This window comes from Populus alba, chromosome 14 (genome assembly GCF_005239225.2).
Source record: "Populus alba chromosome 14, ASM523922v2, whole genome shotgun sequence".
NCBI classification, from domain to species: Eukaryota; Viridiplantae; Streptophyta; class Magnoliopsida; order Malpighiales; family Salicaceae; genus Populus; species Populus alba.
In genome coordinates this window covers 2969737-2994767 of record NC_133297.1, presented here as the reverse complement: position 1 = coordinate 2994767, position 25031 = coordinate 2969737, and the positions used below count along the sequence as shown (strand labels likewise).

The 25031-nt window shown below is 35.0% G+C and overlaps 5 protein-coding genes across 10 annotated transcripts; 2 read left to right on the top strand and 3 right to left on the bottom strand.

The window, feature by feature from the left end:
- LOC118034071 (uncharacterized) lies at positions 1-2844 on the top strand. Its single transcript, XM_035039247.2, has 7 exons — positions 1-214; positions 328-397; positions 506-565; positions 1046-1160; positions 1688-1803; positions 1959-2083; positions 2487-2844. The coding sequence occupies exons 1-7, from the start codon at positions 138-140 to the stop codon at positions 2608-2610; spliced, it is 687 nt and encodes a 228-aa protein (XP_034895138.1). The 5' UTR covers positions 1-137; the 3' UTR covers positions 2611-2844.
- A 216-nt stretch (positions 2845-3060) lies between these two features.
- Positions 3061-3831, bottom strand: LOC118034072 (uncharacterized). Its single transcript, XM_035039248.2, has 2 exons — positions 3675-3831; positions 3061-3600 (listed from the first exon to the last, which is right to left on the bottom strand). Exons 1-2 carry the CDS (start codon positions 3784-3786, stop codon positions 3212-3214), a joined length of 501 nt encoding a protein of 166 aa, XP_034895139.1. The 5' UTR covers positions 3787-3831; the 3' UTR covers positions 3061-3211.
- A 538-nt stretch (positions 3832-4369) lies between these two features.
- Positions 4370-7212, bottom strand: LOC118034073 (B3 domain-containing protein REM16). 3 transcript variants are annotated; one of them, XM_035039252.2, is made up of 5 exons: positions 7070-7212; positions 6712-6843; positions 5523-6078; positions 4958-5199; positions 4370-4868 (listed from the first exon to the last, which is right to left on the bottom strand). In XM_035039252.2, the coding sequence occupies exons 2-5, from the start codon at positions 6823-6825 to the stop codon at positions 4614-4616; spliced, it is 1167 nt and encodes a 388-aa protein (XP_034895143.1). In that variant the 5' UTR covers positions 6826-6843; positions 7070-7212; the 3' UTR covers positions 4370-4613. The 3 variants fall into 3 exon arrangements, with proteins under 3 accessions (XP_034895143.1, XP_034895142.1, XP_034895144.1); XM_035039251.2 differs by having other exon boundaries at positions 6712-6851; positions 7070-7207; XM_035039253.2 differs by lacking the exon at positions 7070-7212 and having other exon boundaries at positions 5039-5199; positions 6712-7054.
- Positions 7213-8817: 1605 nt separating this feature from the next.
- On the bottom strand, positions 8818-13178 carry LOC118034074 (B3 domain-containing protein Os01g0723500). 4 transcript variants are annotated; one of them, XR_004684977.2, is made up of 7 exons: positions 12865-13178; positions 11969-12545; positions 11498-11670; positions 10783-11299; positions 10236-10393; positions 9588-9976; positions 8818-9197 (listed from the first exon to the last, which is right to left on the bottom strand). XR_004684977.2 is itself a non-coding variant. In XM_035039254.2 (7 exons), exons 1-6 carry the CDS (start codon positions 12958-12960, stop codon positions 9647-9649), a joined length of 1851 nt encoding a protein of 616 aa, XP_034895145.1. In that variant the 5' UTR covers positions 12961-13178; the 3' UTR covers positions 8818-9197; position 9646. The 4 variants fall into 4 exon arrangements, 3 of the variants coding, with proteins under 3 accessions (XP_034895145.1, XP_034895146.1, XP_073260737.1); XM_035039254.2 differs by having other exon boundaries at positions 9646-9976; XM_035039255.2 differs by lacking the exon at positions 8818-9197 and adding an exon at positions 9329-9510 and having other exon boundaries at positions 9646-9976.
- A 6638-nt stretch (positions 13179-19816) lies between these two features.
- On the top strand, positions 19817-22466 carry LOC118034172 (pollen-specific leucine-rich repeat extensin-like protein 4). Its single transcript, XM_035039403.2, has one exon. It carries the CDS (start codon positions 19817-19819, stop codon positions 22010-22012), a length of 2196 nt encoding a protein of 731 aa, XP_034895294.1. The 3' UTR covers positions 22013-22466.
- Positions 22467-25031: the final 2565 nt, after the last annotated feature.

Below are 25031 nucleotides of genomic sequence, written 5' to 3'. Positions count from 1 at the left end.
AAGCCCAGCTCTGAGTGGTATTTCCGTGAATTACTTGTTCTTCCTCCTCTGTTCCAAATTTCTCTTCTTCGATTCACTTTGGATCTCTCACTTCTCTTCCGAGACGAAGAGAGAGAGAGAGGGAAGTTAACAGAGAGATGACGTTGTTTCACTTCTTCAACTGCGCGATTCTCACCTTCGGCCCCCACGCCGTCTATTACTCCGCCACTCCTTTGTACCCCTCTCTCTGAAAAGAACCTTCCTAAATTCGAATAATCTTCTTCCTGAAAAACCCATTATAATTTCTGTGTTTTTTTATTAATTTTTGTTGAAATTTAATGTTTGCAGGTCCGAGTATGACACACTCGGTACTTCTATTAAGGCTGCTCTTGTTTATCTCGGAACTGCTCTTGTTAAGGTTTGCTGAGTTACTTAGTATCTGTAATTTCTTGAATTATTAGTACTTCTATTTTATGAATTTAAGGTTGGTGTCTTTTAGCTTAGATTCTTGTATGTATGTTTGCAGCTGGTTTGCTTGGCAACGTTTCTCAAGGTGTCCGAGAATGATAGCTTTGATCCGTATCAGGTTCTTTATATAGCTTTATTTTTAACATTTTTGAAGTTGAGATGGAGTAATTTATATTTGTTTTGTATTAGCTGAGTTTTGATGTATCTATAAGAAGGCCAGACGGTGTTAGAGTGGAAATAAAATGCCTCTATGTCGACCCTTGCATTTTATATGGTTAGATATGAAAACCCTTCTGTAAACAAACTTATTGATGAACAAAGAAGAAGCTTTTTGTTGTATTACTATATTCTTGCGCGGCTGTTGATCAAGTTTGGTGTATGACAAAATCAAATGATGTAGAATTTGATGTTTTTTCCGCTAGTTTTTTGTTTGAAATTCATCATTTTGCTGAATTTAACTCGTGAGGTGAGGTGTCTAACGTGTAAATGAATCTTCCTTTCGTGCTAGTTGCACTTGCTATCAAATTTTCTTCTCTGTTCTGATAACATGTGCATTCTGATTTGTGAATCACTTGTCACCAACCCCACTTATACGCAGGAACTATTGAAAGCACTGATTGGATTTATAGATGTTGCTGGGCTTTACTTTGCCTTGACCCAGTTGACTCACAGGAACATCTCTCAAAATCATAAATTTCAAGCTGTTGGACTTGGTGAGTTTGACTTGTCCGGGTCATTTCATTTGAATGGCATCATGTTTTTCCCTAAAAAAATTAAGCTCATTTCTAATGTTAAATTGATTGTTAGTTTCTTCTCCATAATCTTATGTGAGATTCTTTTATACCATGTCTATAGGTCTTTGAAAATTTATGGCCTCAACTTGTGGTATACTTCTTTAAGGAGAAAGGGGGTGTGTGTGTTTAGACTGTTTCCTCTTTTTCTTTATGGACATTTTTTGAACCTTTCCTCTCGTTGATCGTAAAACTTCGGAATTTCTTCAAACCACTTTAGGACTTTCTTACACAAAAATTTATAAAAACTATAACTGATTTGTGATGTTGTAAACGATAGGGAATGTAATAAGGGTGCGATATTTATATATGCTGCGCATCGTCTCTTCTCTTCGTGCTCGCTTGCAAGTAGGAGTGAATGAAACCATCCTCGTCCTTTTCTTTTCGCTTGGCATTGGTTATGCGATCTTAATCCTCTTAACTTTACAACATAATTTCCCCATTTGCAGGGTGGGCTTTTGCTGATTCTGTTTTACATAGACTGGCACCGCTTTGGGTGGGAGCTAGAGGACTAGAATTCACATGGGATTTCATTCTGCAAGGTCTTGAAGCAAATGCAAACCTGGTGCGTCTATTTTCTTGTTAATCTCTTTTATTGCTTTTCATATCATTTGCTGAGATTAATTTGAAACTTCAAAAGATTAAAAAAATAAAAATTTTAAATGGGATTATACGTGTCTGATACTCATAGTGGAATTTTTTATCTTCAATGAATTTCAGGTGTTGAGTATATCCCTTGCTGCTTTGGGATCTCTGATGTGGCTTCGGAAAAATAAGCCCAAGACTTTGATTCCCATCATATACGCATGTGCAGGAATTGTGGCCACCATGCCATCCATCACAAGGTCTGCTACTCACCTGTTGTTCCTAGCATATGGCCAAAAGGTCGTCTGTGCATGTGTTTTTTTTTTTTTTAACACAATCTAAATTTAAACTTTATAGCAATTTAGGAATGTGTTAGATTCAACAGTCACCCTAAAATTTAAGTCTGTTTGAAATCAGAGAGACTGGATGCTACTAGCTCCATGCATTTAATGTTTCTTAAAACCCTTTTAGATGTCTGATATCCTTTCTCCTTGAAAACTATTTTCTTTAGCAAGTGTAATGAAATTCATCTTATAGTTTCATTACAACCCAAGGATGATTAGCAAAGAAAGCATCATGTGTTTTGTATGTTTATGGTTTCACTCTTGTGCGTCTGGAAGAGCTTCGTTTTTCATCTATTTTGCTAAATTATGGCTTTTGCAGCTACCTGAGAAGAGGATTGGGATGGCATTTTCCAAAGGTTGTAGGCTTTGAACTGTTCACATCTCTTGTGATGGCTTTTATTAGCTGGCAGCTCTTTTCTGCATGTCAGAGACCCTCTTCTTGAGGAAATCCAGTATGTTATCCAACAGCAGATCGTTGGCTGAAGAAAAGCTCTTGAAGCATATTGAAGGAATTACTGTCAATAATCACTGCCAATTTTTGTCCCGGGAGGTTGTGGTGTTGCTTTTAACTTGCAGTGTCTTCTATATTAACCTCTAGGGATTACTGAGAAACAATTGAGTTCCCACTGTGACTCCGTTACCTGCAATCGCAGAAAATTAGCAGCACTTTTTTATTAGTGATTCGAACACAATGGAATCAGTTGCTGTCTATATTTTCGTGGGACTTGCTTGTCCGCATATGACTCGAGGAAGGATTGATATTGAAGCCTTGGCATCCATTTATTCCCACTAGTTCAGTACCATGAAATGGGACTTCAGCCTTGATTGTTCAGGATGATAACAAAACTTCCATTACTGGGTAATTGATCATCTTTTTTTTCTCGGGTAAAGGATGACATTGATTAACATCTAAAGCAAGGTATGCCAGAAGTTTTGAAGCAAATATATTTAGTTATACACTACATGTTAAAGATTAACAAATCAACCGATGTCTAGCGACTCTAGCCGAACATAATTCTTTTGCTAGTTAGCTAAACAAAAGACTCACTCATTTTCCTCATACCACGCTTCAACTCGGAGGAGTACAAATCCAACAGCAACCCCAACCAAAACAAGGCCATTCATGACTGCAGCAATCCTGAATATCTCACCCACATCGCTGCATTTAGAGGAGAGTGCGCCTCCACCTCCTCCTCCTCCTCCTTTCCCATTTGATGCTGCTCTCAATGAGCTAACCACCTTTGCAAAGCATTGTTCAGTGGACACGGGCATGTTCAGAGAAAGCACACTGTTATGGGCTTTAAGACCCCCATATGAATTCATTCCTCCCATGTAAACCACCTTGTTCGTTCTCTTGGGGATCTTGCTGCCAAAATCCACGACTGCACCAGTGATTGTTGCAGGAGTGAAGGCAGCGGCTGTTGTTGCCATGTCTGCAATGAGCACAAGTTAGAGGTTACTTAGATTATGAAACCTTCGAATGAAGTTGAGGGGTTAGTGGGATCACCTGTATCTTGGATTGGAAAAGCTTGCGAACAAGAAGAGGAAGGCACAAAGGAAAGTTTTTGTAGAGAGATGAAATTGGATAAGGTGAGAAATGATATGATTGGCTGACGCATAATTGAGATGAGATATAGGAGCCGACCCAAAAGTGGATCGTTTTTTTAGGTTCGAAAGAGACTCTTGAATGGGTAAGCATCTTATTGAAGGCCGATGAGGGTAAAGGGAACTAGAGCCGAAAAGACGCAAATACAGATGCTAACGTTTGTATCCTGTAGACCATGCAAGCCCATAAAAGAGTTCGTGACTTGTCACCTATTTTGTCGAAATAATAGCCCGTAATGTATAATTAATTGTTCGAGACTTGAATGGGTATAGCCCTTGGCCGGTTGGCCCCTTTCCCCTAAACCCAGTATATGAACTGGCAACACATAGCTGTGAACGAGGGCGAATACAACCCACCATTCTTTCATGCCCAAGCTATTGTGAGAGGTCTCCATTGATACGGCACAAATTCTTCTCACTTGTGAATTGGAAGTGAAAGATGAGCGTGGCAAAGCTAATCAGGTGTCGTCCTTTCCCTTTCTTTTTTCTTTTGTTTTTTGCCTTGATTACTGGATACAACCTCAACTGAAATCTAATCAGAAGGCAAATCCCACCCATCACAACTGAAAGTACAGGTCATCAAAGGCCCGACATAGATTTAACAGAACAGAAGCAATCTAAACTATATACATATGGTCTCCATAGATCATGAGAAGAACGAGTTGTCATGGCAAAACAGCAATATGTGTTCTAATAGCCAACTTTACACTAAACTTTAACACAAGTCACCAGTTGATATAGTTTACAATACTCCGAAGCTTTAGCTAAAACTCTACATCAGTCAACAACTCAATTGAAACAAGATTTGAGTAGTTTTCATGATCCGCAGAAGACAAGTTTGCTAGAGAACACGAAAGATATTAACATCCAAGACAAAAGAGTTGTTCATTGTGCCACAAGGTTCGAAGAGGCACACATCGAACTCCTGTAAATTGTTATCCAGAGCAAAACTCTTCCACCCAGAAGAAAGCCCTCCACTGTTCTTAGATTTATAATATAAGAAGTTGGTGTTCCATGTATTTTCTTTCACACGAAGAATCACGACTTTTTTTTCCAGGGTTCTGAAATGTCTAGTTGACCATGCTGAAGGGATTACCTGAATGAAGCAGAACAGTAAGTATAACAAGTAAGACCAAACTTCAAAGCTTCCAATCAATCCTGACAATGGAAACAATTGACACTTACCTCTGGATAAAAAGAAACAGGGACAGGGAGATAAAATAGTGAGAAATTCGAACATGCAATAACTGAAAAAGACACTTGTACCATGTAAAATTTCCTGTATACATGTGTGGGTTTCATAACCACAACGAAGCCCTCATTGGTTTGTACTGTTTGTGCTAACCGCAATGCATTGAGTTTGTCTTGCTCTGTTACCATCCTTCTACTTGATCCATATGCAGTGCCGACAGGTAAATGCTGGACATCTGATTCATTAACAAACCATAACAATTTAAGAGGCAAGGCATCCCATCACTGCACAATTCTATGCATCTAGCAACGCAAAGAAACTTCATTAACGACCATACACTTCACCGCAAAGTCAGTTAATCAATAGGAGTAGCAAACAAAGAAGAAAAAAAGAAAAGGCAAGCAACTTATTTTATTTTACATTAGCAAGGCAAGCTTAGAAGATGGATGCTTAGCAAGGTGTTGGATCCACCGGAAATACTTCTTATACCCAGAACACCAGTAGATTGCTATGCGAACAAGTCTAGTGAGTGCCAAAGGGCAGTAAACTAGGACTTACCAGGTTTGGTTTCTATTTCCTCGGCAGTAGAAGAAGGTCCTTCATATCTCACTCTCTTCCTAGTTTGGATAGGCCTACTAAACTTGATTTCCCTCCGAGTCTTTTTGTTAATAGCTTTTGAGACAGCACTGTTTCTTACAGGAGTTTCGTAAATGTAACCATCTGCAGATTTCTCTGGAGTGCCTCCAAGACCATTATGGGGGCAGGCATCAGTAACTTCAACAGAATCTTGTACAGCTTTCCTCTTTGTTTGGACAAAACTGTCGCCTTCTCGGTGCCCACATTTTCTGACAAAATACGATGCTGCTTTCTCACAGAAGCTTTGTCCATCAAAAATTAGAACGTCAAAATATGACTCCCCATTGTACTTAAAGATCAATAAATCCTTTTCCTCCAGAAAATGGTCCTTCACAAATTCTTCCCAACCATGTTTGAAAAACATGGTGTTATCATCTGTAGTCAGTTCAACTTGCCATGTGCTGCCACTAGGACCTTTAAGAGTCACGTTTTCAAGCAGTTTGTTCTTCAAATGATTAGAAAATTTTTCAGGGATCGGCTGCAATTTAAACAAAAAGAGGCAATGTGGTCAAACATAATTTAGCATAATGAATAAAAAAAAAGTGTCGGCCATGATCACAAACCTTTCCATATCCTTGGTGAAAGTTAAAAATATTAGTTGTAAAATAACATCACATGAACATTTACGTTTCTACAACTTCAAATTTATTAAGGCCACAATGGGATAGCCCAAGAATCCAAGTGCTAAAATCTGCGTATGAAGTCTACAAGGAAGCTAAGAAAACAGTCACGGAGGCTAGAGGGAAAAGAATATCCACAACCTGGTTCAATTAAGGGACAGAATCAGGTTACGCTTATCAGCATGCAGGATTACATGCTTTTGGCAAGGGACACCGAAATCAAGTAAAGGAACGTTTTTTTATGAGTAAAATTTTGTTGAGTTGGGTGCATAATGGCAAGAGCAGACTATGTTGCTCATTTCAAGACTTTCCAACTCATTTTCATGCAAGTATTGCGATAAAAAACCAGATAAACCATAAAGTTCTTTTAATAAAGCAGAATACAGAACCACCCCTGAAAGCCTAAAACAAAAACACAACACGAAATCAGAGAGAGCCCCGGAAGCCTAAACCCATAAAAATAAAATGGGATCATAGCAAAGAACACTTACAAGCAGATGATCAAAGCCAGCACTGAGAATTTGAAAAAAATGGGTGCACTGGAAATGAGTCCAGTATAGTTCCTCTTCCCAGCCTCTGCAATCTTCACATGTTTCTTCCCCCATTTTCACTTGCTGAACTTACTGCAGTTCTAGAAATTAGAAGCTAACAAGAATGAGCTGAACAACGACAGCAATTCAACAACAACAAATCTCCAAAATTAAGAGAGGCAGTAAATTTGTTCATAAGTACTTTCTTTTACTGCATACAAACAACATTGATGGACTTTTTGAGGTTGCACCGACTACTACTGTTTTCCGTGATAAGTGCTTCTGATTATTTTGGGTAAAGAAGAAGGAAAGGAATTACCTTTTCAATAAAAGGAAGGAGGAGGAGAGACACAGAAGGACAGCGAAGGAGACAGTTTTGTTAGAACATAACTGCGGACAAGAAGTCAGTGCGGAGAGACTTGCAATGACAAGACAGGCTCATGAAACGAAGAGCCAACATGCGTCGCACGCTCGCACCCTTGGGCCTTACTGGACTCTTCGGGTTTTAATAATGCCGTCGCCATCGCCACTAATTCAACATAATAAAATTTAATTGGACATATAATAATGATTCATTGTATTTCTATATTTAATTATATAATTTTTACGGTTATAATATAATAGGTAAATTATAATTAGTTAAATAAAAATAATTAAAATACTACTTTAATACAACCTGGCTAACATGAAACAAAATCCCAGTGTTTTATAAAGAATAAAGTTTTAATGGGAAAAAAATAGATTGCATCAAGACGTTATAAATTAATAATAACAACTTGTTAATTAATTTTTTAATATGTTTTCAACATATTTTAAAAGAATAATTTCGGACTTGAAAAACGATGAAAATAAAACTTATCATGTGAAAAAATAGCCATAAATATAGAAAGAAAAAAAGAGAACAGAAGTGTAAGATATTATTTAGCATTTTAGGTAAATAAACCCTAAATCTAAACCTTGGGCCATGTTATTTCTTGTCTTTTATATTTAAACTTTTTTTTACATTTTAAAATATTATAGTTACTAGAAATAATTTAATATTAATATTAATTTCAAATCAAATTATTATCAAACCAAATTGAGATAAATTTATATTTGATCTATGTAATTGGCAAATTAATAAATTATATATCAAATCCATTTAATTTCATCGGTAGAATCAGGTTTGGTTTAAGATCTATCCATTAATGATCATGCAAGCATTACATGGAAAAAAAAAAAAAAAAAAACCTATGTGATGAAGATTAAGATTAATTAGACATGAATCTAATTACAAATTTTTTTTTATCATAGAGACTATACGATAAATTTTTAAAAATACCAGGACCAAAAAACTTTTGAATAAGGACCAATTTGTAAATGAAATTAAAATGCATGGACTAAATAATTCCTAGTGATTTTTGTTAGTTTGTAGAGCATGTGCAATAGAGCCAAACGATTTCATTTGTTAGTTGTTATGTGTTATTGATCTAACAAGTGTGTTATTTTTATTTGTATCAAATGTTATTAAAAATCTTGGTGGGAAACTTGCGATAAAACGACCCGTACATTGTTTTAGAAATTCATGATAGACAGATACACACAATAATTTATTAAAAATATATGATGAGATGGCTCTCACAATAATATTAAAAACTCATGATATAACAACTTACACATAAAGAATGTTCGTGGAGTACTGCTGTTGTTTGAGTTTTGAATTCAAGAACAAGTTCATTATAATTCAGAGAGAATGAAGCATGAAACTTTTAGGAAAATAAATATTTTTCCCAAGTTTTTTTCTCTTATATTCAATAGACTTTTATAGTGTTTATATTTAAAGGAAATAACATTTCTATTTTTATTTTCAAGTGGAGACATTCTTCCATCTCTATGATGTTCTTATCATGATAGCGTCACATCTCCATTATCATTACACTTAAAGAGTACCTTGTAACCAAATAAAGGAACGAGAAAAAATAGGGTCTAGCTTTTACCTCAATCACTCTAGACACGTGTAGAGCATCACCAGGCCAGCCAGGATGAGTTCTAATATTGAAGGCCTTTTACTATAGGCATAGATATATCGTTCCAAGCAAGTTAGGTTCCATCGTCTTCATTCATTCATGTCCGCAAAGAATTAATTATCAGCCAAGTTGTTTGAGCAAAGGGCCTGATCTTACAGTTCCATCCTACACTCTAATTGTTTCCACTGCATGCTAAGCTGCAAGTGCAAGCTACAGATAAACAAAACTAACCAGAAAACATAGCATGTACACTGCAGTTACAAGGACGACTCCCTGTTACATGAAAAATTAGTGGCGGCAGAGTCTTGAATCCCCAAAAACGCCGATAACAGACCGAGCCTTGAAGAACGTCTCCGCTTCCTTCAGCCACCTTCGAGTACTGCCCCTTGGCTCAAACACGAGTATCACACTTTGGTAAACACGTGCAAAAAGAAGCTCAGCCTGTACATAGTATACGAAATTGAACGAATAAAAAGCTTCACCGTGTCGTTGGACAAGTTGATTGTCCATAAACTATTTATACAACATTAAGAAGTGTGTGCGTGCGTGTGAGAGGGAGAAAAGGAGAGGGAGAGGGCAACATCTGGGATGGCATATAAAACCTATTGTACAGATTGCTTTTGTTTTTCATCATATTTCTACTACGGGATGAATGAAATTGCAATGGGTTTCTTCAATTCAACACCCGGCAATGGCATTCAGAAACTCATAGATGGCGTTCTTTTTAAGAGTGAATTTTACTCGGTATGTATACCTGGTTGGAAAATCCGACATAAAATTCATATAAAAAAAATCTCACAAGCAGGGAGACACGGGCATTGTAATGCTCACCAAAAATAGACACATAAAATTCATATATGTTCAGCGAAGGCTGGACTCTTCCATGTACCTCATGAGGGAGGATCATTGCGAGGCACTGCCAGAAGAGGTAAGTCATTGGATGCTGGATTTCCAATTTGATGATTGACCACGTCATGTCCAACCCCAGATATCTGTACCCGCATTTGACACTTGCCAACAAGCTCAAACATGCAGATATCCCCTATCTTGATATTGTTGTCACGAACAAAGGCCATCCACCCTCCACAAAAAGTGTGCACTGCTCTACCTTTTGAGTCTGGGAGAGAATTCACAGTCCAGCATTGCCCTTGTAAATTACAAAGGATGACCTCGGCCTTACAGTTCGGAAGATATGCTGCTGAAAACTGGTGGGGGATTTTCTGCACGATGGCAACAGAGATTGTCAAACATCAATCTTGACAAAAGATAGCAAAACAGGAGATACTCTTGAATGCTGTGGTCTTGTTTTGTCAAATGATTGTGATTTCATTTAGGTTTTTGGGATAGTCGTTTTTGTTTGGTTTTTGCTAAGCTTGAGTACTTAAAGTAATGGTGCACCCTTAGATTTCATCATTAATCACTAATATGTCAGTCAGTAAAAAACATTGAAAGATGCAAGGAAAAAAGGAGAACACTCACCAAAGTATATGAACCACTAACATTGAACTTCCTCATGATTCTAACAAAATTAGGAAAACCAGACGTAAAGGCCTTGGCTGCTCTTTCTTCATCCAGTGCTACCAACCTTCTCAGACCAGCTTCAGCTTCTACACCCTTTCCATTCTGAATTGATGCCTCTGTTTTATAATTAAGAATCCACTTTATGTTACAAATGGAACGATTAGATAAGGCAAGTTGATATAAAACTACCAAGATCCTTCTGAAGATTAAAGAGAAGAATATCCCAAGTTTCTGTTAAACATGATAAATTCTAAAGGTGAACGCTACATATAATTAGAAAGGAGATTCTAATGTGCATAAATAAAAGCATGCGTGCAAACTTAGATGGAACTAAACTTTGTTTCACAAGTTATGCTTAGCAAAGATGAGCCAACTTCACCAGAAATTCACTGAGAGAAGGGCAAAAAAACAAATGAAAATCTGGGCTAGATGCAAGGCAGCGCATATATTTAGAAAGGAGATTCTTTAATTGGAAGACCAAGAATAAGAACATCAGTGCCCTTACGCTTCTTTCCATCTCCAATTCGTGACATAGAGAAGAGCACAGCACTGGCAGAATCCTTTGTTGCATTTCCATGCCTTAAAATGCCAGTTGCTTGACTCTTCTCAAACTCTTTTTTATCACATATTTCTGCTTTTTTAATGAGTTTAGAATGGACCTTCAAGCAGTTTCTTCTCGATTTCTTTGGAAAACTTTCAGTTTTATGTGCAATGGCAGGACACCCAGTGTTTTCCCCACTAAAAACTACTTTTCCTGTTTCCATATCTGGGCCCTCCTTTCCAACTCGAAGAATAAAAACACGCAATTCATATTTGCGCACAAGTTCAAAAATACAAACATCTCCCACATTGATGTCATTGCTACGAACAAAGGCCATCCATCCTCCACATAAGGTATGGCTTGTATGCACTCTTGTAGCTGGTACAGAATTCACACTCCAACACGCTCCTTTGATAGTACGAAGGATAATTTCTGTTCTGCAATTAGGAAGATGTGCCATTGAAAATTGATATGGTATATTCTGCAGCATAGAAACAGACATCAAAAGATAATTAGGAAAATGCCCTGTTTTTGTTCGACTACATGCAAAATGGATGCGAAGGAGTCCTAGCATGGTCCAATCCAATCTGCGATTCTCTAGGAACATTAATATACAGAATCTAAGAATGATGTCTTGCGGTCAAAAATCCAGAAAGATAAAAATAAGGAAAAAGCTTACCAGAGTGTATGAACCACTGACGTTAAACCGTTTCATGATCCTCACGAAGTACGGAAAGCAAGAGATAAAAGATTCAGCAACTCTTTTCTCACGTTCTGAAAAAATTGACACATGACCTCTGTCATGCAGCTTCAAGTCATCATCTTTGCCAAATCTTTTCCAGATGGGTACCTCTGTTTTAAGACATAGTAACCCATTGATTAGGACATGGAAGATGTTTGGACATTTCATGAAAATCTAACTTCATTGAATTATTTTTGAAATCACAAAGGAACCAGAATAAGACATGTTTGCGCAAATATCTATAATAGTATTCAGTTCCATTAATTTTTAATGCAAACTTGGATTCAAACCAAAGTTTGATAGAAACATAGTTGGCTCCCATGCCTACTCGTCCAAGCAGAAACGCAAAAAAAGATGAAACAGATTCTTATCTGCAAAGGACCCACGACTGAAAGTTTTCATCCTTACCTTGCTTTTCAGAGCATGCTTTTGATTGAGAGGGAGTGGCAAAACAATTGGCTGGATTCCCACATTGATTTGTTTCTCGAGATAAACTTTCTTCAGTTGTAAGGACCCCATCATGCTGGCACCCTCCCACATCACAGGCGCTGATATGAGCTTCCCGGTTCTTTTCTATGTATGCTGAATGGAATTCAGAAGAGCCCTCTCTAACCTTTTTCCGTGCACAAACAAAATCTTTCTCTAATGATGCAGCATCCTCCTCTCTTTCTCTCTTCTTCCCTGTACTTCCACAAAATTCACTACAACCTTGGCTGCATTTGGAATGAAACGCAGCCTCTTTCTCACACGCACTTTGATCAAACACTTGCACAGAGAAACACAACTCGCCATGATACCTAAAAACCAAAAGGTCACCGCATTCCAAGAAATGATCTCTCGCAAATTCCGACCACCCATTACTGAATAACACATCGTCATTCTCCTGAGTTAAGTCAGCTGTCCAAACATCCCCACTAGGGCCCAACAAAGAAGCTGATCCCGGCGTTTTCCCTTCCATATGCTTGATGAAACTGACAGGGATTCTCTGCCATGTGAACAATTTGGATAGCGTTAATCCTGTAATTAAACTGATATCAAGCAAATCCAAAATCTTCAACCAGTAAAAAACTACTACTTCAATCATACACATAAAAGAAAAATATTAGCAAGAACTAATGCGTGCATTGAATAGCAGAAAATGAACTCTTTTCTTTTTTCCCACCAGGGAGTAGCAATCCGAAACTCAAGTAGGGTCTAAACCCTAGTTTGATTCAACGAACTATGAAAGGAAATCCAAAAAGAAATATGGGAATTTCATTTATGGGGGAAATGGAGCATGTGAAATGAAAAAAAAAAAAAATTACCAGTCGCTCTGAGCTTAAATTAGAAGAGAAAATCACAAAGAAGCATGGACGCCTGACAACATTCACCATCTTCTCCGATTGATTCTCTTTGGTCATTTCTGCTTCTCTCGAAATTACAACATCAAACAAGAAAAACCATTGATAATTAATTTACAATAAAAAAAATTGAAATCTAAGTAAATTATTGTTAGGAACCAAACACAAAAGTCATTTTTAGAGAGAGAGAGAGAGAGAGAGAGATGTTCTTTTAGTTTGATTGCGGGGAAAACAGGGTAGGAAATGGCATGGTCGTATTTCGAATTGGAGTGCCTTTGCCACGACCAGACTTAGTTATTAAACTTACATTGGCCTGCGCAAGATTGCGAGTCGGGGTAAGTTTTCTTTTAGATACACAAAAAAAAAATTCAGGTAGTCGGGGTAAGTTTTCTTTTAGATACAATTAAAAATAATTTAGGTTTTAATTCTGATTTAAATATTTTTTATCTAATATTGAGATAAAAAAAAATGTTTAATTTACCTAGATTAATATAAATTGACTTGTAAATTTATAGGGATAATCTTGTAAACAACACAAATTAAAAAATACTATTTTAAATTAACTCAACGTTAAAGGATAAAATCGATAAAAAATAATATTTATTTTTTAAAAAAAAAACTTAAGTGAATTAAGTCAACCAATCAAGCTCGCAGCGTAAGTCATGTACATCATCAGATTTAATAAAAAAATTTATTCAAAATTATTTTTTATTTAATTATACGACAATAAAACACATAATAATTTTTTTATATCAAATATTTTTTAAAAAATTACAAAAAATCATGAACATGGTGCCGATATAGTAAAAGTACATCATTAATAACAAATGATGAATTTATATTTTTTTAGATTTGAGCTAAAAAAAAAAAAACAAATCATCAATAACAAATGATGAAATTGTATTTGAAAAAATAATAGGTAAAAAAATCATTAAAAAAAAAAGTGATAGTCTAGATGCTACGAATTAACTTATTAAACTTGCAAGCTAACTTATGAACTCAATCGTATTCAAAAAAGAAAAAATTATCAAATTTTTAACCCAAATATAAAATAAATAAAAACACATAAAAGAAGCCTGGACATTAAAAAGAAAACAGCCCAAGTGTGGGGGGCTTTTAGCCCAACTTGAGTGCATGAGCATGTCTTCGCTTGCCCTATATTTTTTTAAAAAAATACAACACATGATGTGTTGTTTACTTTCTACAAAATACAACAACCTTTATTCTTTTGAAAAACAAGGCTTCAGTTTTTTAGCTTAAAAACCTTTTTTTATCATAAATATTTAGAAAATATCTGAAATGCCTTGCTAAACTTGTCCATAGCCTAAAAGACCAAAAAACAAATAGCTTAAAAATCAAAATCAACCTAGATACTTCTCACAATCAGATATGCCTCCTCGAGTAAGGAGAAAAAAACAAAAGACTTAGATAAGACTATCTTTATGAAAAAAAAATTATTGACACTGATTTCAATTTTTTTGGTGACTATAATCATCATTAGTGGTCACTTTCTCTCTTTACTCTAGAGTTTGGTATCCTCTTTTTCTCTTTCTTTTCTCACAAAAAATGATTGAAAGATAAAGTAGTGAATTTTGGTACAAAAAATATTTTTTTAACAACTAAATAAACTAAAAATGATAAGAGATCAAAGTAAATTTTTTATATGAAATTCAAAGTCATTGCCTATTTTACCTATGATTTTCATTTTGGTCCTCTTTCAATCCAACCTTTTCTTCCAAAAAAAAATGTAATTGAGTGCTAATTTGAGCTTAGAATGGCTCAATTATGCAAGAAAAAATATCAAGGACCAAATTAATTTAAAAAAAAAAAAAATTACTATTATAATCCACAATGATTTATGAGATAATAAACAGTGTTTACAACAATAGTGTTTTGCTCACAAGGCTTTGTTTCTGTTAATTTAACTTGGCCCAAGATTGAAACTATTAACTTAAAATTTGACTCATGTTGAGTCTTTTAACTTAAAATTTAACTGATTCGGTGTAACATGATTAATTCAATCAGGATTTTAATGACACGGTTTAAGAATGTATTTAGTATTATTGTGTATAGTACTTTTAAAAAATGTTTTTTACTCATAGAAATACACTAAAATAATTTTTTATTTTTTACAATAACACATCAAAACTGTCAAAAAAACACTAAAAACATCAATTTGATGTTTTTTAAGTAAAATATACTTTTAACACACATTCAAAAGCATAAGCTACCACATTTTTAAATGCTTATTAAATTTAAACATGTCAATTCTAAGAAATTTCTTATTGGAATGTCAAAATGATATTGTCTTAAATAAAATATCAATCCAATTGATATAGTGATTTACAAATTGACTCCTAATAATTTAAGGTTTTTTTCAAATTAGTTCTTGAACTAAGTTTTACAATTATGTATCGAGATCATTGATTGATATTATGGAGAGTGTATTCACGTTAACACATGGCGCGGAAGTGATAAGCTAAGCATCAGTGGTTCCCGAGCATCACCCACGGTTTTTTATTATTATTATTATTTATATAGGGTGTCTAGACTAGCTCGCGCATATCTCAGCTAATCTTTACTGCGGATCCTTGAGTTAATGACAAGGTAGGTCTCCAGTGACCATCAATATTAGTAACCACAAGACTAGCTCGAACCTGAAACTCTAGGAGAAGCAAATCTCTTTATCCCAAGTTCTTACCACAATGCCACCTACTTGATGGTTTACCCGCCGTTTTAATCAAGTCTTTGATAGTAAAGCTTTTCAATTTCATTTTGCTATTATTAAAAAATTACTATATTCACTATATGAGAAAAATAAAATTCAGTGTTACTTTCTTCAATATAATCTGGTATGCAAAAGACACTATTTGATATAACACACACACACACACACACACACACACACACACACATATATATGAAATAAAGAGAGTGTTTAACATGGAAAATGTTTTTCAAAATAGGTTTTTATTTTAATATAAATTAAAATAAATTTTTTTATTAATACATCAAAATCATAAAAAAAATACTAAAAAAAATATTAATTTAATATTTTTTTAAAATTAAAAACGAAAGCAGAGAAACTATACCAAACACAAGTTTTGCCAAAAAACCGGGCGTCGTAATTCTGAAGGAAAAAAAAAACAGGTAATTGGGAGCTCCATAACCATGTCGGAAAGTCGGTTCTCAAGTTTTCAGACCTCGAGCACCAACAGCAGAAGCAAACTCTTACAGAACTTGATAAAGGGACTTGGAATATGTTCAATCTTCGATCTGCTCGACGCATTTGATGGACCACATTCATTGCTTGCCAAGAATAGTAATGACAGGGATGGCTATGTAAGAAGCAAGCCTCCGAGAATAATTGAAAAGCACAGAATAACCATAAAGGGCACATCCCTCGAAACAGTAACAGATTACAGTTTACAGTTTATAAGGATTTTGCCTGGTGAGTGCTCTAGTTATAGGTTCCTAAATTGTTGATGCTAGTATGAATTAGTAAGTTGCGTTACTAGAATTGCAAATGCTATTTGTTTGAAAAAAAAATTACAATGATTTGAATTTACTCATATTAAACAATGATTTTCATGCTCACAATTATAAAATAGCAAAACACCAACATAATATTTTAGTCATTAACAACTCTCTTTAATTCACCGAGAAAAATAATGATTATTTACCAATGAAAAATCCATTGGTATGGATCAAAACAATTAATAACTTTTTATAATTCTCCAATGAAAAGGTTGAACATTTACTAACAGAATTTCCATTGATGCACACCAAAACAATTAAAAACTCTCTAATTCTCCGATGAAAAGTTCGATCATTTCCTGGCAATAATCTTGTCGGTATTTAAATAAGTACTTGTTAAAAAATGTTATCAAACAATTTCATAATAGCATTAAACAACATCAAATATCTAATTTAAATTGAAGAACAAATTTTATATAATGCAAGAATCAACTACAAATGTATATACAAATCAATTACAAGCTCCAGCTGCATATGAAGGTGAGGGGGATCTTGTAGGGTCCGTAAAGGGGAGGATAGTGACTAGAAAAGAATGTCTCAATCTTTTCCAACTGCTTTTTTTGTTCCTCATACTTTACCTTCATTTTGGTCCTCAAATCATTAACTCGTTGTTCAACCAACTTCTCATCGGATGATGATGGTTGTCTTGGGCCGGATTGTTGGGTGCTTACAGTTGAGACACCACATCTCAATCTTATATTTTCAGGTCATTGTCATGAAAATACCATAAACATGATTTCTATCAGGGTCCACCAATTGCTACAGCCTCCAACTATAAATCCAGATTGTATTCTGAATAGGTTGAAGGATCCTCTCTGTGTTTGACATGCATGTTAGTATTATATTGTTATTACAGGAAAAAAAAAAGTTAAAGATGTCAACAAAAAAAATATATAAGTTTTAAAGTTTACATACAACAAACACCTTTGTTCGGCTGTCCATGAATTGTTGCATCATTTTTTGTCTATCTTCCCTTCGTATATGTGTTTTCACACATGACTCCATTGGAGTTGGCTCACGCCTAAGTTGTGTAACCTTTAAAATAAATCATTAGTTAAATATTGTCACATGTAATTAACTATTATTTAAAAAAAATACTTAAAAATAAAACATGCTTTTACTATACACTTTGCATGGTTAATGGAAGGAAGCAATCCTTTCTAATAGTTTGTAAGGATAAGGTTATTCATATGTTAACCAATATAAATATTTATTTGCAAATCTTTTTTTATAATGCATCATTACAACATCTAATTAGTGAAACTTTTTATTTTTACACTTCACATATAAACATCTAATTCTACATTCACTAATATTCTTCATATTTAAAAATGTGTAATTAATTATACAATTATTGGGGTAAATCTTGATACATTAAATAACAATCATTAATTACTCAAGGAAACCTATCTAGAATATTGATAACAATATTTATAAATAATATAACTACCAATTTAAAATTTAAATTTGGTAATTAAAAATGAATTCAAAATCTAATAACCAATTATTATTTGTATAAAAATTCAATATTACATTAAAATATGAACTAAATAAATCAAATTAACAATAAATAATCAGTACCCAACTAATTATGTATCACTTGTTCAATTCAAACTTATTTAATATAAATTAATATCATTTAATTATTATCAATTTCATAAAAAGTTATTCCCCCCCCCTCATTTTCCAACTTAATATAATACATCTAAATTACAAAATCACCCCTGGATTATCATTACTATCTCACCAACACCATAATCACCCCACACTTGCACCAAAACAATCCCTACTCTTATGACATTCATGTTCTAGGCCGAAACCTCTCCTAATATTGGGGTGCAAATCTTTTTTTTTTTTTGAATTAACAAGTCTCCATTTATTTTTTTTACCCTCCCTACACAACAATTACATGGTCGATTATATCAAATAAAACTCCCCTCCCCCTCAATTTAAGCTTGGCTTAAACCCCCAAAGTTCTAGGCAAGGGATTTCTTTCATTATTTTTTTATGCAATTAACACTAATAAACCCACTAATTTATCGTGTAAATTATCATTAAATCATCATTCAGAATCACACATCCTTTAACCTTCTCCTTCTTCACCTCCACTCTACCCAACACTTTCTCACACTAAATTTCTAATTTACACAATTGTTTCTCTTGTTTCACCGCTTAGAGATTTTTTTTATTATTTAAATCTATTCTTAACCGTGGAAATTTGTTCAAGATTTTGTAGAAGAATTCAAAATAGATGAAGAAAAATCCCTAACCTCCAAATTTGCCCCCCAATCCGTCAGCCAAGAGAGAAGAAATGGGTTCAATGTGCAAATTTTTGGGTTAATTGCACATTAGCCCTTCTTTTCTTGCATTTAGACTTTGTCCCCTCCTCTTTTTTTCCCCTTCATATTTAGTTTAATCCCACAAATTATAATTTAACTCATATTTATGGAAGGATATAATCCTATTACACTATCAAATAAGTGAATTATTTTTTGATATTTGATAATGTAATGAAAAATAAGTTGAAAAATAATTTTCAGTATTTGGTTATGTCATGAAAAATAAGCTGAAAAATAACTTATTGATATTTTATTTTTTTCAAGTTTATTAAAATAATAAGAAACAAATCTTACAAATTAAAAGGTTGAATGAAAATGAAATTGAAAAACAAATATTCAAAACAAAATATATATAGCAATCAAAAGTTTGATGATCAAATTTGATATAATCAGCAAATAATATGATATTTCTAAATTTTTTATAATTTAAAAAAAAATAAAAGGAAAACACTTTTCTGAAAACTAAATCAGATTTTTCTTTGACTGAAAATATTTTTTATTAACTGAAAAGTGTTTTCCGTTGATTAATTTTTTTAATAGCAAGTAAACAAACATGAAAAAATTTAAAAAATAATATATCAGAAATTATTTTCAAGAAAAAAGCACACCTTGATCGTTGCTAGTTAATGAGTCACAACTGCCAGGTATAAAATTGGGCAGCTAAAAATCCTGATGCTGATCATTTCAATGCCAACCTTCTCTATAATTAGACTCACCCTCAAAATCAAACAGGCAATACAAAGTCAGAAACAACACTTGAATCTTGGCCTAAATACAGGCAAAGCTGCCAATCAAGACAGCAGCATGTGGTGCATGGTAAATCCACCTTTTTTCTAAAATTTAGGAGATGGCATCAAAATCCAACAAGCTAACAACATCGGAACAATCATATGGTGCATGGTAAATCCACCTCTCTTTTTTTTATTGCTGTAATTATCTCTAGACAGATTGCTGAGGAGCCTCTAAATATCACCCCTAAAACGTTTCTATTTCACCTATAAGCAACCTATGGTGGCGTCGCAATACAGAAGTTAGAAAAAATGCAGGCCTCTACCTGCTTCTTAGTAATCTGTCTCCTCCTTTTGTCTTCCTTCTCATCTCTCTCCGTAGCTCTGTCTCTTTCCGAAGCCTCGTTCATTGCTCGACGCCAACCATCGTCCCTTAAAAAGAATGTGAATTTGCCAGATTACTTCGAATTGAAAATTGAGCTTAACATTACCTTTCCTAATCCAAGGCTTAGAAAAGCATACATTGCACTTCAAGCATGGAAAAAAGCTATACGTTCAGACCCTCTCAATATCACAGGAAACTGGGAAGGGCTAAGAGTTTGTGATTACAATGGTGTCTTTTGTGCTCCGGCTCTTGATGACCCGAAACAAAACGTTGTAGCTGGAATTGATCTCAACCATTTTGACATCGTCGGCTATCTTCCTGTGGAGTTGGGTCTATTGACAGACATTGCTCTATTTCACGTCAATTCCAACAGGTTCAGCGGGATTATTCCTAAAAGTTTCTCGAGGCTAACTCTTCTCCATGAGCTAGATGTGAGCAACAACCGTCTCGTTGGACCATTCCCAGAAGTTGTTATGTCATTGCCTTCACTTAAGTACCTTGATATTAGATATAATGATTTTGAGGGTGGATTGCCACCTGAGGTTTTCGAAAAGGATCTTGATGCGTTGTTCTTGAACAACAATAGGTTCACGTCAACAATTCCTGAAACTCTTGGATCATCCCCTGCTTCTGTTGTGGTGATTGCCAATAACAAGCTAACAGGCTGCATTCCAAGTAGCATTGGCAAGATGGGCAGCACATTGAACGAATTTATTTTCTTGAACAACAGCCTTTCAGGTTGTTTACCGTCCGAGATTGGAAAACTTGGAAATGCAACAGTTCTTGATGTTGGCTCAAATTTATTCAGTGGGGTATTGCCACGGTGTTTCGAAGGTCTGAGTCAGGTCGAGCGCCTTGATGTTTCCCACAACCTGCTTACAGGTTTTGTTCCTCAAGGAATATGTAAATTGCCTAACTTGGTGAACTTCACATTCTCATATAACTATTTCAATGGCGAGGCACAAGCGTGCAGCCCACCAAAGAGAAAGGACATTGCCATGGATGACACAAGCAATTGTTTACCAGACAGGCCTAAACAGAAATCACCGAAAATATGCCACCCAGTTGTGAGGAAACCTGTTGATTGCAACAAGGCAATGTGTGGAGGATCACAATCCAGTTCGTCCTTGCCAAAGCCACCTGCACAACCGTCACCATCACCTAAGGCACATCCGCCAAAGGTACCAAAGCCAGCACCTTGTCCACCTAAATTAAAATTGCATCCAAAACCAGCTCCAGCTCCTGCACCAGCACCTACTGATGATCCACATGAAGAATCAACAACCAGCCATTCTCCTTCATCTCCACCTCCATTAGTCTATTCCCCACCTCCTCCTGCTTACTCTTCACAACCAACAGCTCATTTAGCACCTCCACTGGTTCATTCACCTCTGCCGCCAGTTCATTCTCCACCAACAGCAGCTCCAGTTCCAGCACCAGCACCTACTGATGATCCTCGTGAAGAATCACCAATCAGCCATTCTACTTCATCTCCACCTCCATTAGTCAATTCCCCACCTCCTCCTGCTTACTCTTCGCCACCAACAGCTCATTTAACACCTTCACTGGTTCACTCACCTCTGCCGCCAGTTCATTCTCCACCAACAGCAGCTCCAGTTCCAGCACCAGCACCTACTGATAATCCTTCTGACAAATCACCTGTCGACCATTCTACTTCATCTCCACCTCCATTAGTCTATTCCCCACCTCCTCCTGCTTACTCTTCGCCACCAACAGCTCATTTAGCACCTCCACTGGTTCACTCACCTCTGCCGCCAGTTCATTCTCCACCAACAGCAGCTCCAGTTCCAGCACCTGCTGATAATCCTTCTGACAAATCACCTGTCGACCATTTTCTTTCGTCCCCTCCTCCACTAATCCATTCCCCGCCTCCTCCAGTTCACTCTCCACCGCCACAAATTCATTCACCACCTCCTCCGGTACACTCTCCACCTCCACCTGTTCATTCCCCACCACCACCTGTCCACTCTCCCCCACCATCACCACTTGTCCATTCCCCACCTCCTCCTATGGTCTCTCCACCACCTCCAAAGGTCGTTGTTCCACCAAATCTCGGCTTCTCATACTCATCGCCACCTCCACCAACGTTTTCAGGATACTAAAAACACTTGAACCCATTTCAACTTTCTTTTTTTTAAAAAAAAAAAAACACCTTTTATGATAGTTTTACATCATATGGCCACTTTTGTTAGTCCGTAGTTTTAACTCTGGTAGTCTATAAAATGTAATTGCCCTCTTCTCCCATCTTTTTCCTTAAATTAGTTTAAGCAGTTGATAGAGAATTATCAAATTGTATCAAGCAAAGATGTCAAGCAATTTCAATTCTGGTTTTCTCTTGTGGTCTGAGTTATCATAATACACTGCTTGAATTCTATCTCAGGCAACGAGTATCAGAATTAAGATCATAAGTGAGACGATGGTGCATAACTTAGTTTAACGTTGCTGATATTATGTTTTAACTCTTAATCTTCAACCCCCTCTCCATGTCTAATGATTGCTATCAATCTTCTACAATCTACAGGATTCAACTTGGGATTTTTCTTAATTTTCAAATACGCAAACAACAGGAAATTTGCAAAATTGTTTATAAATAATTTAATCCATTGACGTCTTTTTACTGTAGCCTTTTTTCCATTAGACAACGACAACGAGCCTAAAGAAGTTTATTTGTTACGGGCCTAGTCACCGACCCACTTGAAAAATCACACCCTATTTTAATGCCGAAGCATCCAATAAGACATTGAAGACATAGTTGGTGTAACGATTTAAAGTTTGTTCCCTGTTAGATGTTAAGATGAATAAAAAAAATGTTTATGCAGTCAAACTCAATTAATTCACGTAGGTTAAGTAAATATCAGGTTGACCCTAGTCAAAATCCAGTTGAATTAATATCTATTTTTCGAGTCGGTCCTTGAATTATCATTGAATAGAAAATTTAGTGCCCCAAAATTGAAAGGGCCAATAAATTCATAAAACACGTATCGTAGCATCCATAGCCTTTTGAGTCTTTTTTTTTTAATTTAAATTTTCCATATGGATTATAGGAGGGGTTACAAATTTTTTAAAAAAACTCCACATTTAAATTTTCCCATTTTCATTCTAATCGAAGATAAATTGATTTTGGAATATCCTAAAATAAAAAAAAAATAAAAAAATTGAAAGGGCCAGTAAATTCATAAATCACGTATTGTAGCATCCATAGCCTTTTTTTTATTTATTTAAATTGAAAAACTTTTTCTTAACTGGTAAATTCATTTATTCAATATACCTTGTATTGCAAAGATAATGTTTGTACAACACTTATCATCTACGATAATTGTTTTTTACTTGTAACTAGTAATATAATTTTATGGGTTTCTAAAATTTAATTTTATTAATTTAAAAAAGATTGATAAGATCAATATATTTTATAAAATGGTCAAATAACTAAATTGTTGTACAATTGGTTGACCACCATCAAGAAATGTGATAATATAGTCAAAGAATTAAATTCAAATATATGTGTTTATTTTATATCATATAAATTTTCTTCAATAATCATATCTCAAGCCGTTAGTCTTTTAATTCAATATTTCATTATATATATAAAATATTGTTTTCATGAAACAATATGTGCATATTAGCATCAAAATACTCTAGTTATTTTTAAAAAAGTATTATTTTAATTATTTGATCAGATGAGAAATCAAATTTAGGATTTTAAAAATAGAAAAAAGAAATGGGCATGGGCTAGGGCCAGGCCCATATGCCTTTGGATTAAAAAATGGAAACTTAAATATAAATATTATGACTGCAAAAGGCATTATCTCCTCAATTCTCTCCTCTCTCTCTCAATTATCAAGGATCAAAATACAAATCAAATGAAATATCAGCACTTAAACATGAATGTTATATTAAAAAAAAAATGAGAGCTTATTTGTAAACACAAACCTTGGCAACAGATAAAAACTTTTCAAAGCAATCATAAACTGTGGCTAGTTCCAACAAAAATAAAAAGAAAAACAAAAAAAATTGGCAGCTAATAATAACCTCCAAAATCAATAATAAAAAAAAAAATCAGATGCCATGATGAACAGACAGTATGTTAATCGTGATCTGTTTCGAAGTAAACAGTAAAACAACATTATTTTTGTTTTTTATATCAATATTAATAATTAATTACGATAACCCAGACCACCATGCAAGGCAATTACAGAAAAAGACACAGATTAGCCATTGGATGTCCGAACGGGTATTTGCAATGCACCTTCCGAGAAGAATTAAGCTGTCTGTCGTGGGCATCGGAGTGTGCTGTGCTGTGCTGTTCTGTTTTTCTAACAGTAGATTGTAGTCTATTCTCCTAGTCACTGTAATTTCTGCAGGGTATTTGACAGGCAAAAACCATTTTTTTTTCTGCTCTCTAAGACCAAAATACCAGTGCCGGTGCTGCTGGTCACATCCTACCTGGCTTTGGTGGAGCCACTCCTTGAGTCCAAGATGACAACATGGCCAATAAGTCAAACCGCCCCCTGCCCTGGAACAGGCCATCTCTATTTTAGATAGATGGGTGAGAAAATTTAATGTCAGATGGCAGTGCAGAGTTGAAAACTTCCCCGAACGTAACACCATGCGTGATTGTGAAGAAAAACACACAAGAGGGCAAATTTGACCAGTAGCCAGATGCATGCATATTTGTTGGACGTTGCCAGTCGTCGGGTTAATATAGAGCCTGTTTCTAACCCGATGTTTCATTAAATTAAAAATAATAATAATAATTTGGATAGAGTCTTATTTATCTTATCAAAATCAATTGGGTTAACATTTAAAAAAGAAAAACCACCATTTTAATAAAAACAATTAACCGCCAGTCGATTTTCGAGCAAAATAGGGCTGCTATAAGTATATTTTTTCAGGAAGAAGAAGTTACCATATCAAGGTATATCTGAGAGTGTAGTTATTATTGATTTTCAAGTTAAATTTTTACTCGAAAACCTCAATCTCGATATATATAGAAAACCACACAACATTTGGAAATTGGGAACAGTAAGAATTGTATTAATTCAACGAAACAGGTCCACCAGATTGTTTGGAAGTACTGAAAAATCTAATAGGTTTGAAATATTAGCTTCCATGTTTTTCTTC

What these genes read in the sequence shown, in the direction of transcription:
- LOC118034071 (XM_035039247.2), top strand. Translation starts at nt 138, where the DNA reads ATGACGTTGTTTCACTTCTTCAACTGCGCGATTCTCACCTTCGGCCCC. An exon ending in ATAGCTTTGATCCGTATCAG is followed by an intron (nt 566 to 1,045) that starts GTTCTTTATATA and finishes ACTTATACGCAG; the next exon opens with GAACTATTGAAAGCACTGAT. An exon ending in ACCATGCCATCCATCACAAG is followed by an intron (nt 2,084 to 2,486) that starts GTCTGCTACTCA and finishes TGGCTTTTGCAG; the next exon opens with CTACCTGAGAAGAGGATTGG.
- LOC118034072 (XM_035039248.2), bottom strand. Translation starts at nt 3,786, where the DNA reads ATGCGTCAGCCAATCATATCATTTCTCACCTTATCCAATTTCATCTCT. An exon ending in TTTTCCAATCCAAGATACAG is followed by an intron (nt 3,601 to 3,674) that starts GTGATCCCACTA and finishes TGCTCATTGCAG; the next exon opens with ACATGGCAACAACAGCCGCT.
- LOC118034073 (XM_035039252.2), bottom strand. Translation starts at nt 6,825, where the DNA reads ATGGGGGAAGAAACATGTGAAGATTGCAGAGGCTGGGAAGAGGAACTA. An exon ending in CTGGCTTTGATCATCTGCTT is followed by an intron (nt 6,079 to 6,711) that starts GTAAGTGTTCTT and finishes TTTAAATTGCAG; the next exon opens with CCGATCCCTGAAAAATTTTC. An exon ending in GGAAATAGAAACCAAACCTG is followed by an intron (nt 5,200 to 5,522) that starts GTAAGTCCTAGT and finishes TTAATGAATCAG; the next exon opens with ATGTCCAGCATTTACCTGTC.
- LOC118034074 (XM_035039254.2), bottom strand. Translation starts at nt 12,960, where the DNA reads ATGACCAAAGAGAATCAATCGGAGAAGATGGTGAATGTTGTCAGGCGT. An exon ending in TCAGTGGTTCATACACTCTG is followed by an intron (nt 11,300 to 11,497) that starts GTAAGCTTTTTC and finishes TCTATGCTGCAG; the next exon opens with AATATACCATATCAATTTTC. An exon ending in TTAGTGGTTCATATACTTTG is followed by an intron (nt 9,977 to 10,235) that starts GTGAGTGTTCTC and finishes GCCATCGTGCAG; the next exon opens with AAAATCCCCCACCAGTTTTC.
- LOC118034172 (XM_035039403.2), top strand. Translation starts at nt 19,817, where the DNA reads ATGCAGGCCTCTACCTGCTTCTTAGTAATCTGTCTCCTCCTTTTGTCT.